Genomic DNA, 15,161 nt, shown 5'->3' on the forward strand with positions numbered 1-15,161 from the left:
GTCACGAGAGAACAACACGCCCCCTGCTCTGGATGCATTAGGAGCAGGCGGGTCACTAAATAAATATATTTGCAGCCGCCGCCGCATCCGGAGCAAGGTGCGGGCCTTGTCCCTGTGCTGCCTTCACCTCCATCGGAGCCGGTGTCGGGTGCACCACCGGATGGCTTGGTCACGGGAAGATGGCGTCGCCTTGCTCCATGCAACACACGCGACGACGATGGAGGGCCAGAAGCAATGGGGGCGAAGGGGGCGAGCTGGTCGACGGAAGGAGCTGCCCCTGTATCAGCGGGGGAGCGGATGCGAGACTCAAATCACTCGAAATCCAGGGAGGGATGGCACACTCCCATTTTAGAATTCCTATTGATATTGAAGAAAACACCATGTGCGATATTAAAAGAGGTACCATGCTTGCCGAATTGATTGAACATACCTCTTTAGTTATATGGGACGAGGCGCTGATGACACATAGCAAATGTTTTGAGAGAGTTGATAGGTCACTGCGAGACATCCTTGCTGCCTCCGACCCATCAGTAGCAGACAAACCGTTTGGTGGCTTGGTGTTTGTTCTTGGCGGCGACCTTAGCACTAGTAGAAAACGGAGCTTTAAAACCGGTTCGTAAGGGTCTTTAGTGCCGGTTCCATAACCGGCACTAATTGGTGGGCACTAAAGGCCCCCCCTTTAGTACCGGTTCGGCACGAACCGGCGCTAAAGTGCCACCACATTTTTTTTTCAATTTTTAATTTTTCTGAATTATTTGGTGATTTAGTCTCTAATCACCTCTCTTAACTGCTCAAGTGTGGATCACTCATTTCAAATCATCTAACTTCCCGACCGGTCACCCATCCCTCTCACTACTCCAGCCCAAGCACGCTTAACTTTCGGGTTCTATTCTCCTTCGTTTCCAAGTCTGCACTTGTTGTTTTCCTGACAATAGTAAGATGTCAATCCTATTAACCCTCGGGAGTTTAGCTTGAGCATGAAGTCACACATTTCACTGTTTGAGTTTGAAACTATTATTCTAAAAAACAGTAATTATTTAGTAACACTAATATTTCTTGAATAAGTTTGACCATAGTTTGACCACAGTTTGACCATAGTTTGACCAGATTTGACCAAAATTCAAAAAATTGAAATAATTATTTAGTAACACTAATATTCTTGAATAATTATGTAGTAACATTAATACTTCTTGAATAAGTAGTTTGACCAGATTTAACAAATTTTTTTTAAAAAACTTAAATTTGATCATATCTTTTTTTCCTTTTGGAATTTGAGGGTTCTAAAAAATTGCAAATAGGCTGTAGGCTGTTTCCATCGGATGCGGATTTTCGTGCTGAATTTTTTGATATATTATACGTTTTTTTTCCGACATCGTATGCAAAAGTTATAGCCATTTTACATTTTCCCTACACTTTTTGCAAAACATGTCCAAATTTAAGTTTTCAAATTTTCCTAACGTGTAGATGTAGTAATATAACTACCTCTCGAAGAATTTTATTTGAAGAAGTTTTTATCATTTTCTTTTGATTTTTTCAAAACTGAAATGGCGATACACGCGAGGGGGGGAGGGGAGGGGGGTAGAGTTTGAAAATTGCCCTATAGTGCCGGTTTGTGTCTTCAACCGGGACTATAGGTTAAGACTCTGTAGTGCCGGTTGGTGACACAAACCGGTACTATAGGTTAGACCTTTAGTATCGGTTTGTGTCACAAACCGTCACTAAAGGTGCTCGTGGGGCCCTGGCCTGACGCCAGCTTGCCACCACCCCTTTAGTACCGGTTCGTGGCACGAACCGGTACTAAAGGTTCATTACGAACCGGCGCTAATGCATAGCCATTCGAACCGGCACTATTGATCACATTAGTGCCGTTTTTTACAAACCGACACTAATGCACTTCACGTTTGACCCTTTTTCTACTAGTGTAGGCAGATATTACCAGTTATTGAGGAAGGTACAAGACCACACATAGTGAATGCCACTGTCACAAAATCTCCCTTGTGGGTAAGATACTCACTTTGGCCCTGTTTGGATCCAGGGGTTAGAGTTAGTTTGGGTTAGTTTGGACTTAACTAACCCAAAAATATCCAAACAGGAGGGTTAGTTTGGGTTAGATGCATCTAACCCATTCAAAAAATCTAACCCACCCAAGAGGTGCTTATTTGGGTTAGTTCTTCTCAAGATCACTAAAAACACACATTTTTCTCTCGCTCTTCCCGCGGCAGATCCCTCCCCACTTCCTCGAAGCTTCTCGTCCTCTCCCTCCCTCCCTTTCGCACCGTCCGTGAAGGCGCCTCGCCGTATCCGCGCTCCATCTAAACCCTGCCATCCAAACACCTCTTTGGCTAGAGTTAGTTTAGGGTTAGTTCAGGGTTAGAATCTAACTCTAACCTCTAACTGAGTTAGAGTATCCAGACAGGGTTTATCTACTAGTAATATGCAACTATCCTGTGGGGGGTTAGATGAAACTTCCCGTGCTGAACTGACAGATTTCAGCCAGTGGGTGCTTGATTTAGGAAATGGAGCTCTACCTGCAGGTTTTATCTATGTTGTGCCTACGAGTGTGCTGGTAACCTCATCACTTCGATAAGAGGTTACCAGACCACATGTGTTCTGTCTAACTAAACACCACACACTTTATCGATGTCTAGAGAAGACCTGTAACCGAACACCATGCGTGCATTTGTTCTCAACCAAGTCAGAGAGGACATAAGCAAACTACATGCAGAACATGGTTTTTAGCTTGCATTTGCTTAGCCAACCGAGTTGAGAAAAAAAGAAGACCAAAAGGGCGAGAAACACCATTGAAATATCCAAACCTCATGGGATCGAATCCAACTTGTCCGGGACACAAGACTATGTCCCTACCACTAAACTACATTCAGCTATCTAGGCCCAATTAAATCACACATGGAAGAGGGAGTACATGCTATCAAACGCACCCGCTCTAGCAAAAAATCTTGTTAAACAATTGAAGGTCGCAAAGCCTCGACGGTTTTAGAGTATGGTTAATACTATAGTCAGCAATTAGGTATAAGTAGTTGGCATGTCATTTATAGCCAACATAATAGTTGGTTTAAATATGTACGTACTATTTTATTAATGACAGACCCATCTTACGATCTCACAAAGTGTCTTGGCGTCGTGCTATAGCTGGTTCTTATTCTACAACTCGGTTTTATTCTCTCTCCTTCAACTGAACAAAGATATAGAAGTAGCATTCATTATAGTCTGCTTATATCATCTTATTATACCTGCTGAGGGCATGTACAATGCATAGCCTTAGGATGATGTCTCGCATGTCATGTAGGATCGGATATGAGTAAAATATGCTTGGATAGGGAAATGGAATCCTCTCCAGGAGGCGGGTGCTTGAAGAGAAAAAATATGGTCCGGGGTCAAAAGCTGAAAAAGTTAGAGTGAAAAGTAAAAATGCATGTGTACTAAAGTCTTTATTTTCTATTTCTTAATAAGACCTACTAGTGATAGCTCGCATTGAAAAGAAAAAAATAAATGTAAATATTTCAAACTACTTTTTGTCATGGGGCATCTGTATCCATATGCCACCATTATACATGCCCTGAATATACTGTCCCAATCCAGCTGCCGCACCAACAAAGAAAAAAGTCCAGCTGCCGCTGCAAATCCACGGGGGCTTCATTACACGGCGCGAGACGCCGTCGTCGTCGCGGTCAAAACCGTGGTGCTACCCTGGAAGACCAATGAACGGCGCGGTTAGCATGAAGCACGATTCCATGAGCAAGACAAGTGCATTGCTTCCCCGTCAAACTTGGGCACATCCCGCCCACAGCATATTACCCTCCACCGCAAAGCCAAACTGAATCTACAAATACCGGGCAAAAAGACACCTTCTACCATTTCCAGGCAAGAAGTGGCTTTGACCTGAATTCTTTGCGTTCCTTTCCGGGGCCGCCAAGCCAACACATCAGACGGGCTGGGCCGGTAGGCTTACACACCGACCTTTAAGTTAAGCCCAGTCCATCGAGGGCGTCCCGTCGTCAAGTTCACCCCCTCCACCACCATCCCCATCCCACCAGACCACGCTAAACCCTATTACCGCCTCCCCTCGCCGCCAGCCCGCCACCGCCGCGATGTCGTCGGAGCCCGCGCCTGCACCCGCCTCCGCCTCCACGGAGGAGCTCGAGGCCGACCTCTCTGCCGCGACCATCAGCAAGAAGCAGCTGAAGAAGGACGCGCGGAAGGCCGAGAAGGCCGGGAAGGCGTCGCAGCGCCAGCAGCAGCAGCAGCCGCAGGCGGAGGAGGCCGACCCCTTCGCGGCCAACTACGGCGACGTCCCCGTCGAGGAGATCCAGTCCAAGGCCATCTCCGGCAGGTCCTGGACCGACATCGGCGACCTCGACGAGGCCGCCGCGGGCCGCTCCGTGCTCATCCGCGGCTCCGCGCAGACGCTGCGCCCCGTCAGCAAGAAGATGGCCTTCGTCGTGCTGCGCCAGAGCATGAGCACCGTGCAGTGCGTGCTCGTCGCCAGCGCCGACGCCGGCGTCAGCACGCAGATGGTGCGCTTCGCCACCTCCCTCAGCAAGGAGAGCATCGTCGACGTCGAGGGCGTCGTCACCCTCCCCAAGGAGCCCCTCAAGGCCACCACGCAGCAGGTCAGTCGTCTTATCTGGCCCAGTTTGCTTGTTTCTCGTCATCGGTAGCAACCATCATCCGCATAGTTAGATGGTTGTTTTGTAACCTTCCTTATTTGATTCGAATTGTTGTCGCCTAATTCGGAATATCAAGTGCACGCTCGTTACAATTTCGTTTTGTTTGTGTGTTATATATGGTGTGCCTAGCTGATGAATTGTTTGTCTGTTCCTTTGGACTGGCAGGTCGAGATCCAGGTTAGGAAGGTTTACTGCATCAATAGGGCGATCCCCACACTTCCGATCAACCTTGAGGACGCAGCCCGTAGTGAAGCAGAATTCGAGAAGGCTGAACAAGTACGTCCGTTGCAAATTCTTCCATTCGCCTTCTTCCTCTTTGCATGAGGCGCCCAGTTTTTGCTCTACGATTCTTATCCTTGCCATGGTTACAGAATGGAGAGAAGCTGGTACGTGTTCTCCAGGACACACGGTTGAACTATCGAGCTATCGATCTGCGGACACCTGCGAATCAAGCAATCTTCCGCATCCAATGCCATGTTGAGAATGTGAGTACTATTTGTCCTTGTTTGTACTGACCGACTGTTACATTTCATGCAGCAAGGCATACTGCCGTAACAAATAGCATGTTCTGTTATGTCTAGCACCACGTGCGTTGTTATTATTAAATAGAAGCAGGCCCTGTCGCCGTTCATTCTTTCATCTTAGTATCTCCATCTACCAGCAAAAGGCACCTTGCACAAAACTATATTTAACATGCAGCATTAGATATTGTTCATCAAAACTATGCTTATGTTCGTGACATTCATGTGGCATCTCATGCAGATAGATTTTATTATGTACTCCCTCCGTTCCTAAATATAAGTCTTTTTAGAGATCTCAATATGGACTACATATGGATGTATATAGACGGTAGTTTAGGGTGTAGATTCACTCATTTTGCTTTGTTAGTAGTCCATATTGGAATCTCTAAAAGGACTTCTATATTTAGGAACGGAGGAAGTATTTCTGTAGCATGTAATGTTTATTGTCAAGGACCTCGGTGCCCAAGACAGCAGGACCTCGACTACGTAGCTCGTAGTCTCGGTAGATAGGAGCGCTAGGGTTTTTGCCTAACTGCTCAATGGTGCGGGAGATGAGATTAGGAGCAGAGGGAGAGATAGGAGATAATGATTTATTGCTTGCGTCAAAGGGTGCAGATTACAGGATATATAAAGGCCTTATGGGCTTCTAACAAACTAGGAAACTAACTACTCCTGGACTCTAGGAACCAACGTAGGATCAGGACTCCTTGCCCCGATCATGCCTGGCCAGCTGTGGCCGTCGGCTGCTGCTCCTGGGCGCGTGACCCGCGCCTGTACGCAGCGCCCCACATGACATCTCTCCCCCCCTCGACGAACAGCTCGTCCTCGAGCTGAAAAGTGGGGTAGCGCTCGACGAAACTGTCAAGATCCTCCCATGTTGCCGACGAAGCAGCCTCGCCCTTCCAGTGGACAAGGAGCTGGCGAACGCTGCGTGCGAGGCGTGAACGAGTCACGCGTTCTGGTTCCGGAACAGCCGCACCGTTGTGGATTGGAGGCAAACCCGGCGGTGCAGTTGGAGGCGTGCCGAAGAACTTCTTGAGGAGGCCCACGTGGAACACATCATGGAGGCGCGAGCGCACGGGTAGCTCAAGGCGGTAGGCGACGTCGTTGACGACCTCGGAAATGCGGTACGGCCCGTAGAAGCGTGGCTTGAGCTTGCCCCTGGTCGGCAAGTTGAGAGAAGATGCGGCGCGCTGGTGAAGACGAAGCCACACCCAATCGCCCACTACATGCCTGACGTCGTGATGGCGTCTGTCGTAGTAGGACTTGTAGACCGCCTGCGCCTGCTGTAGTCGGTAGCGGACATCAGCGAGTAGCTCGTCTCGCTCCGCCATGCTCTTTGCCACGGCCGCCACCCGCGTCTCGCCTGGCTCGTAAGAGCGAATAGTGGGAGGGTCGCGTCCATACACGAGCTTGAACGGAGTTTCTTGGGTCGCCGTCTGGTAGGCGGTGTTGTAGATGTACTCGGCCCAGGGAAGCCACCGTAGCCATTGTCGCGGACGATCCCCTGTGAGGCAACGCAGGTACATAACAATGATCTTGTTAGCAGCCTCCGTTTGGCCATCCGATTGAGGATGAAATGTCGACGTCATGTGCAGCTTCGTCCCGGTGAGGCGCATGAGCTCCTGCCAAAATGCCGAGGTGAAGACGGGGTCGCGGTCCGAAACCATGGACTGCGGAATGCCATGGAGGCGCACGATCTCGGCGAAGAACACCTGTGCCACCGACTCTGCCGTGTACGGGTGGGCCATCGCCACGAAGTGGCAGTACTTGCTGAAGCGATCCACCACGGTGAGTATGACAGACTTCCCGCCCACGCGAGGGAGCGCTTCCACGAAGTCGATGCCGACGTCAGTCCACACGCCCGTGGGCACCGGCAGCGGCAGCAGCAGACCGGCGGGGTGCAAGTGCTCGGACTTGTACCTCTGGCAAGTACCGCAGGCGCGGACGTACTCTTGCACCGTCTTGCGAAGGTTAGGTGCGTGGAAGTCGCGGCGGAGACGATGCAGGGTGCGCAGGACGCCTTCGTGCCCGTCGTCGTGCACTGCGGTGAGGAGCTCCTGGAGTAGCGGGGACGACGGCGGAATGTAGAGGCGGCCGTTAAAAGTGACGAGGCCGTCGGAGAGTGACCACGGCTGCTGCCGCGTACCCGTCGTGATATCCTCACGTAGTGCGACGAGCGCCGGGTCGGTTGACGTAGCTTGCCGGAGGCGATCAATGAAGTCGAAGCGAGGACCCGATATCGCCATGACCGACGTCTCCTTCGTGTCGCGGCGGGAAAGGGCGTCCGCCACCGTGTTTGTACTACCGGCCTTGTACTCCATGGTGAAGTCGAACCCCAGTAGTTTGCCGACCCAATGATGCTGCGGAATGGTTGCCAAACGCTGGTCAAGTAGGAATTTAAGACTAGTGATCAGTTTTTACCACAAATTGGCGCCCCCAGAGGTATGGTCTCCAATGACAAATAGCGAGCACCAGGCCGATGAGTTCCCGTTCATATGCTGCCAGGGAACGGTGACGTGGCGTGACCGGCCAGCTAAAGAAAGCCACCGGGTGCTGGTCCTGAAGAAGGACGGCCCCGAAGCCGTATGTAGAGGCGTCACACTCGACGATGAACGGCCGCGTGAAGTCCGGCAACGCGAGGACGGGAGCCGTGGTGACCGCCGTCTTGAGGGCGGTAAAAGCTGCTGCCGCCTCCGGCGACCAGGAGAAACCATCCTTGCGAAGGAGGGCTGTTAGTGGCGCGGCAACCACGCCAAACTCCTTGACAAACTTGCGGTAGTACCCCGCAAGGCCGAGGAACCCTCGGACCGCGCGCGCCGAGCGTGGCTGCGGCCAATCGGCCACGACCTGCACCTTTTCCGGATCCATGGCCACTTCTGCAGCGGAGATGGTGTGACCCAGGTAGGAGATCGACTCGACGGCGAACGCGCATTTGGATCGCTTGACGAAGAGCCGGTGTTGGTGCAGGACGGTGAAGACGGTGCGCACATGTCGGAGATGGTCTGCCCACGTCTAGCTGAAAATGAGGATGTCGTCAAAGAAGACGAGAACGAAGCGGCGCAGGTACGGCCGCAACAGATCGTTCATGAGTGCCTGGAACATCGCCGGCGCGTTGCAGAGGCCGAACGGCATCACCAGGAACTCGTAGAGGCCGTCGTGGGTACGGAAGGCGGTCTTTGGGATGTCCTCCGCATGCATCTGCACCTGGTGGTAGCCGGAGTGCAAGTCGAGCTTGGTGAAGAAACGAGCGCGTCGGAGCTCGTCGAGGAGTTCGTCCACCACCGGGATCGGAAACGCATCCTTGACGGTGATGGCGTTCAGGGCGCGGTAGTCGATGCAGAAGCGCCAGGACCCGTCGGGCTTGCGGACCAGCAGTACCGGCGATGAGAATGCGGAACAACTCGCTCGGATGATGCCTTGGGCGAGCATGGCGGCGCACTGACGCTCCAGCTCGTCCTTGTGCGCGGCCGGGTAGCGATACGGGCGGACGGCCACCGGGGCGGAACCAGGCAGCAGGGTGATGTCGTGGTCGCGGCTGCGGGGTGGTGGCACGCCAGAGGGTTTGGCGAAGATGCCGTCGAACTCGGTGATGATGGCGTCGAGGAAATCGCGGCCATTGCATGATTTCAGGGCTGGCCCGTCCGGTCCTGCAATGCCGCGCCAGCAGACCCGATGGCCCCTCCGCCAGAACGTCATGGAGAGGGCGCGGAAATCCCACAGGATCGGTCCAAGCGTCGCCAGCCACTGCGTGCCTAGGACGACGTCGTAGCCCGCGAGCGGCAAGGCGAGGAAATCCTCCGAGAACGCCTCTTGGTCAATGCGGAAGGACACGGCGCGGTATGCGCCCTGGCACGTAACGCGCTCGCCGTTGGCCACCGTGACACGCATCTTCTCGGTGGTGGGGGATGGCAGTGTAGCCCGAGCGGCCGCCTCCTCGGCGATGAAGTTGTGGGTGGAGCCTGAGTCGATCAGGGCGAGGAGGGAGACACCCCCGAGGGTGATATGCATCTGCATGGTCTCGCTTGTGCGCACGCCGGAGATCGCGTGGAGCGAGATCCGAGGGTCGGCCGGCGAGGCATCAGCGGTGGCGGAGGCCGTGTCGTCGTCGTCCGGCGCCAGGTCGAGGAGAAAGATGCGCTGGCACACGCGGTTGTAGCCCCTGCCAAACTTCTCATTACAATTGAAGCATAGGCCCAGGCGACGGCGTTCCTCCATCTTTGCCTGTGACAGGCGTTTGATTTGGTGCCCGTCCGGCAGACTGGGGGCCTGCTGGGGTGCGGCTGGTGGAGCCGGTGCGGGGGGCGCGAGGCGTGGTACGGGCGCCGGCAGGATGCCCTTCTGCTGAAAATGCACCGGTTGCGCGGAGGCGAGCGCGCACTGGTCGCGCAGCTCCAATTTGCGGGCGAGGCTCATGGCGACGACAAGGGATTGCGGGTTGTGGATTTCCGCGTCGAGGCTGAGGGGTGGCTGGAGTCCCGCAGTGAAGATCTGAACCTTCTGTGTCTCTAATAAGATGCCTGCCCGGGGGAGGAGCGCCTCAAACCGCTCTTGGAAGTCGACGACGGACGTTGTGCACTTGCACGCCATTAGTTCGCCCAGCGGGTTAGCGCGCAGAGGTGGCCCGAAGCGGAGATTGAGCAGCTCGGTGAAGCGGCGCCACGGAGGCGTGCCCTCGCCGCGCTGAACCTGCATATACCATAGTTGGGCAGTACCCTCGAGATTGTATGACGCCATCCACACTTTCTCCTCCTCAGCGATCCGTTGTTGATGGAAGAAGGACTCGCATATGTTGATGAATGCGAGAGGATCTGACTTGCCGTCGAACTTGGGGAAGTCCATCTTCTGAAACCGGGGCGGTCGATCATTGTGGTGCTGCCCATCGTGGGCGCCGTCAGCGCTCGACGAGGAGGCGGACTTGTCCTTCTGGAGTGCGGTGACGGACGTCTGCAGGGACGCCACCCTTGCAGTCAAGGCCTCGATCATCTTGGCCAGATCAGCGGTGGTTGGTTCTGCCATGCCGGAAGTGACCGAGGCGGCGGCGGATGGTGGCGATGGAGGTGTGCTTGGCGCGGACGCAGGGGTGGCGGCGGGCTGTGGATGGAGCGTGGACGAGGAAGAGGATCGCCTGGAACCTGATACCAAGTTGTCAAGGACCTCGGTGCCCAAGACAGCAGGACCTCGACTACGTAGCTCGTAGTCTCGGTAGATAGGAGCGCTAGGGTTTTTGCCTAACTGCTCAATGGTGCGGGAGATGAGATTAGGAGCAGAGGGAGAGATAGGAGATAATGATTTATTGCTTGCGTCAAAGGGTGCAGATTACAGGATATATAAAGGCCTTATGGGCTTCTAACAAACTAGGAAACTAACTACTCCTGGACTCTAGGAACCAACGTAGGATCAGGACTCCTTGCCCCGATCATGCCTGGCCAGCTGTGGCCGTCGGCTGCTGCTCCTGGGCGCGTGACCCGCGCCTGTACGCAGCGCCCCACATGACATTTATCTTCTTCTTTTGGTTCATACATGTAACTATTGCTGGATACCCATGCAGAAATTCAGAGAATTTTTGTTCTTGGAGAATTTTATCGGGATTCACAGTCCAAAGTTGATTGGTGGATCAAGTGAAGGTGGTGCATCTGTATTCAAGCTGGAGTACAATGGCCAGCCTGCTTGTTTAGCACAATCTCCCCAATTATACAAGCAGATGAGCATCTGTGGTGGCTTTGGCCGCGTGTTTGAGGTTGGTCCCGTCTTTAGAGCAGAAAAGTCAAACACTCACAGGCATCTGTGTGAGTTTATTGGGTTGGATGCTGAGATGGAGATCAAGGAGCACTACTTTGAGGTAAGGAAGATTTGGAGGAAATAAGTCTTTATTTAGTTCATTTGTTGAAGTGATGGTGACCAGGTACTGGTTTTTGTACACAGGTTTGTGATATCATAGATGGCTTATTTGTAGCAATATTCAAACACTTGAATGAAAATTGTCAGAAGGAACTTGAGACAATAAATAGGCAGTATCCATTTGAACCTCTGAAGGTAAAACATTACTCCTTATTGTCTTGTGTTGTTATACGTATGCTTTTGCTTAAGTTACTGTCTCAACTTCTTCTACTTTATACAGTACCTAGAGAAAACCTTGAAGCTGACGTACGAGGAAGGTATTAAAATGCTGAAGGTACTAGCTTGTACTCTTTGTCTATTTCATCATTATGGTGACGTTCACTTGCATACAGTATGCTCTTTTGTGTTCTCACAGTGTGATTGATGTTAGAAATTTAATAGCCCCATATATTACTGGTGTTTTGATTGAGCTGTCCTAATTGAGATTCCTGTGAAACAAGAAACATACTGTTAATAGTTGTTTGGAGTGGTTATATGATCTTCAAATTACGAATAATACTAAATACTGCAGTGGCGCAGCGCATATGAATTGGTGTTGTTATATTTTGCATGTTTTCTACCAATTTGAAGTGTGTATCGACATTTTGTTTTGAACAAATGCTATCTACCAACCCGTACTTCCAGCTTGACCGTTACCATGTTTTCTTGTTAGCTGAAAAACTGGTAGAAACTGGCAGTCTTTTCTGACATCACCAGCAGAATTGTTCCTCCATAGCTGAAAATAATAATTAGAGTACATCATGAGTGGATGTGCTTGACATTTTGAAACAAGGGATTAATTTTCTTCGGAAATCAGGCCCGGTGAAAAGCTGGCGGTTACTGTGAGCTCACTTATGAGTTCAGTTGGACAAGATTTATGGATGACTTGTCTGTATGGCAGGAAGCCGGAACTGAAATCGAGCCTATGGGTGACCTTAACACTGAAGCTGAGAAGAAACTTGGTCGGCTTGTTAAGGAGAAGTACGTAGATCTACTGCTCGTATGTAACTGTATCACTTAATTTCAATAAGCTAACTTATCTGTTATTTGTAGGTATGGCACAGAATTTTTCATCCTCTATCGATATCCTTTGGCTGTGCGCCCTTTCTACACCATGCCTTGCTACGATGATCCAGCTTACAGCAACTCTTTTGATGTTTTCATTCGAGGTGAGTATTAATTAATCATTACAACACTACCAAAGAAGTTGTTTGGCTTGTGATTCCAGTTGCATGGGTATAGCTTTTGTGTTATTTTTATACATTTGAAGACCTATTTTTTCTTTGATTTCTAGTTGGTGCAAAATTGCAAAATATTTGTTATTTCTATTTACGTATCTTCATTTTTCCTAGATACTACCTATGAAGTGTTTTCATGTTCCTAATCAGCGAGGAATTAAAGTTGCTTCCCATGTCCGTATGTTACCGTTTCCTTTGTTTGCAACTAGCCACTTATACTTGAGGAAACAATTACGGCAAGTTGCTTATACCACCTCTCCTTTTAGTAAAATTAAATCATCTGGGTATGTTAAGTACTCATTTCAAACAAAAAGTACTGATAAATATACAAAAAAGGAGCATTAATTAAGTTTACCTTTTTCAACTGTTGAGTTTCTTGCGGCATCATTTTTCCTAATTGGGTAGGAAAAATTACTAGTATACTGGTACCCCAGTTCCTGAACATGTGCTTTCTGGAATTTCGCAGAAAACCCAATACACATATAGGAATGACCAATCACCCACATTCATTTGGTTACTTGTTCTTGTTGGGATGATGTGTGCCACTCTAGTCAACATCTATAATATTCAGTTGGGATGATGTGTGCCACTCTAGTCCGTAACTACATTCTGATAAATGAGAATTAACCAAACAGGATACAAGTTTAAGAGAATAATGTTTCAAAGTTATATCAAAATCGTGGAATCAGATGCATTTGGAATGGAAGTTGAAAGCTATAATGGATGCTATATGGCAGAACTATTGAACTAGATGGGTAGAGCAGGGCCACTATTCTGCCTGACACTGTTTCTTATACATATTCTTTGATATCTAGACCCATAGAATGATAGGAGTGATGTTCTATTGTGGAAAAAAAGCTTCTGTGGGTTGACAAAATAAAAACAGTAGAATGTAGTGATTATTCCAACAGGTTGTGGTTATAGGGAGATGTTGCATGACAGTATAATGGCACAGAAAGTATCTATATTAGGTCAGTTCTTCTGCCTCATGATTAGGGTTTTGAAAGAATATCTATATAGACATAGCCTGGATAAGAGAACCTTTGGATGAGAAAAGACTAACCATCATTCTTGCTTGAGCAATACGTGCTCATCTCCTCTATTTATGTATGTGTCCAAGGTAACAAAGGTTCCTAGTTAACATGAGTTGGACTCTCCACTGATTCCTGACAAGTTTGTAGTCTAGAACATACAAACTTAAACAAACTGGTATATTGAAGCAAAGTTCTCCACTACTTCCACTGATAGCTAACATCGTCCCAGCCTAGGTTTTGTGCTGGCTTGTTTCCTAGGTCCATCAATAATTCAAGAAAAAAAGACATACTGGTATAATGAAGCAAAAATCTCCCATCTGTACGACTAAAGACATTAAACAAACACATTCTCTTTGGGGATTTTGCATATGAAACTGCCTGCTATGTTCAGTATATTAGCATGAATGCTTGTTAGTTTTAATTCTGATTCTGACCAATTTTATTTGTATGACAGGTGAGGAAATTATTTCTGGAGCGCAAAGAATACATACGCCTGAACTTCTGAGGAAACGTGCAATCGAGTGTGGAATTGACGCTAGTACTATCGCATCATACATTGAATCATTCAGGTTTGTTCTTGTCTCATGTATGGCGGCAATGTTGTAATATTGCAGTATTTACCAGTACATAGTTGTTTCCAACAATCCATCTCAATGCTTCAGTAATACATATATTTTCTTCACTTCGGTACTCAATTCCTCCCATGCTGACAATCACAGCTATGGTGCACCTCCTCATGGCGGTTTTGGGGTCGGCTTGGAGAGAGTGGTTATGCTGTTCTGCGCCCTCAACAACATCAGGAAGACATCTCTTTTCCCTCGTGATCCACAGAGGCTCGCGCCATAAGTTTCTTTCCTGGGTCGACAGCTTGCACCCATGGTTGTCATCATCTTCACCAATCTGCTAGTCAAGTACTGGAACAACCTATGATGATGGGTGCAGTGCTGTTTATGGCGTGGCTAATGTGTAGCACCGTCAGTGTGTTGGAGCTTCTGTTAATACTCACCAATCTCGAACAAAATGAAAATTAATCTGCTTTTCCAAGTGGGTCTGCTAGCTGTGTTTTTGCGCTTGCTGATACTGCCGTCATTTTCGTTATTTGTCTCTGTCAAACCTAGGGATGCAGGCGGATGTGTCCGCATCCATCCGAAGCCAAAAATGCAATAATCATTACTCTTTTAAACTGCTAAAACGTTTTACAATTGTTTACATAGGGAGTATTACTTCAATTATCGTGCTAGGCTCATCATGTGGTGCATGCCTAGTCTAACTGCAATGTGTCCTTTCACGTGGATCCAGTTTTTTACGACAGCAAGAATTAGTGTGGCGTCAAGATAGTATTGAGACGAATCTTTGATAGCAGGGGTTATCTTGAAGTGCGGAGTGGCGTCAAGAGTCTTGAGACAAATCTTTGATAGCAGGGGGGTATTTTGAGTGACATTTCTCCCGGTTGAAGGTTCGATGCACATTGTATATATCTGCGGTTAACATGCGCCAAACAAGAGCAGATACATTCAACATAAGGAACATAAAAAATAATAAAAATTATACCCAAATCTGTAGACCACCTAATGAAGATTATAAGTATTGACGCGAGTTGAAGGCGCACCGTCGTCATTGCCCCTCCTTGTTATCTTAAACAATCGAAAACATACTAAGGCCTTACAGAACAGCGCACCAAAACAACAACCGCCGTCGATGAAGAGAATCTCAGATCAAAAGGATCCAATCTGAAGACATACAAACGATAAACAAAAATCAAATCCACCAAAAACAAAATTGCCAAAGACACATCCTTGC

The 15,161-nt window shown here is 49.1% G+C and overlaps 2 protein-coding genes across 2 annotated transcripts; one reads left to right on the top strand and one right to left on the bottom strand.

Annotated features, from left to right (window-relative positions):
• Positions 1-4,002: 4,002 nt before the first annotated feature.
• Positions 4,003-14,405, top strand: LOC125508850 (aspartate--tRNA ligase 2, cytoplasmic). Its single transcript, XM_048673644.2, has 10 exons — positions 4,003-4,631; positions 4,854-4,964; positions 5,060-5,173; positions 10,761-11,051; positions 11,135-11,245; positions 11,331-11,384; positions 11,991-12,070; positions 12,143-12,258; positions 13,816-13,930; positions 14,081-14,405. Exons 1-10 carry the CDS (start codon positions 4,110-4,112, stop codon positions 14,205-14,207), a joined length of 1,641 nt encoding a protein of 546 aa, XP_048529601.1. The 5' UTR covers positions 4,003-4,109; the 3' UTR covers positions 14,208-14,405.
• LOC147971308 (uncharacterized) lies at positions 8,225-10,228 on the bottom strand. Its single transcript, XM_087522406.1, has one exon. It carries the CDS (start codon positions 10,226-10,228, stop codon positions 8,225-8,227), a length of 2,004 nt encoding a protein of 667 aa, XP_087378532.1.
• Positions 14,406-15,161: the final 756 nt, after the last annotated feature.

Source organism: Triticum urartu, chromosome 5A (genome assembly GCF_056163025.1).
Source record: "Triticum urartu cultivar PI428250 chromosome 5A, HENAU_Tu73, whole genome shotgun sequence".
Lineage (NCBI taxonomy): Eukaryota > Viridiplantae > Streptophyta > Magnoliopsida > Poales > Poaceae > Triticum > Triticum urartu.

What these genes read in the sequence shown, in the direction of transcription:
- LOC125508850 (XM_048673644.2), top strand. Translation starts at nt 4,110, where the DNA reads ATGTCGTCGGAGCCCGCGCCTGCACCCGCCTCCGCCTCCACGGAGGAG. An exon ending in GGTCGGCTTGTTAAGGAGAA is followed by an intron (nt 12,071 to 12,142) that starts GTACGTAGATCT and finishes TGTTATTTGTAG; the next exon opens with GTATGGCACAGAATTTTTCA. An exon ending in TTTTGATGTTTTCATTCGAG is followed by an intron (nt 12,259 to 13,815) that starts GTGAGTATTAAT and finishes TTTGTATGACAG; the next exon opens with GTGAGGAAATTATTTCTGGA.
- LOC147971308 (XM_087522406.1), bottom strand. Translation starts at nt 10,228, where the DNA reads ATGGCAGAACCAACCACCGCTGATCTGGCCAAGATGATCGAGGCCTTG.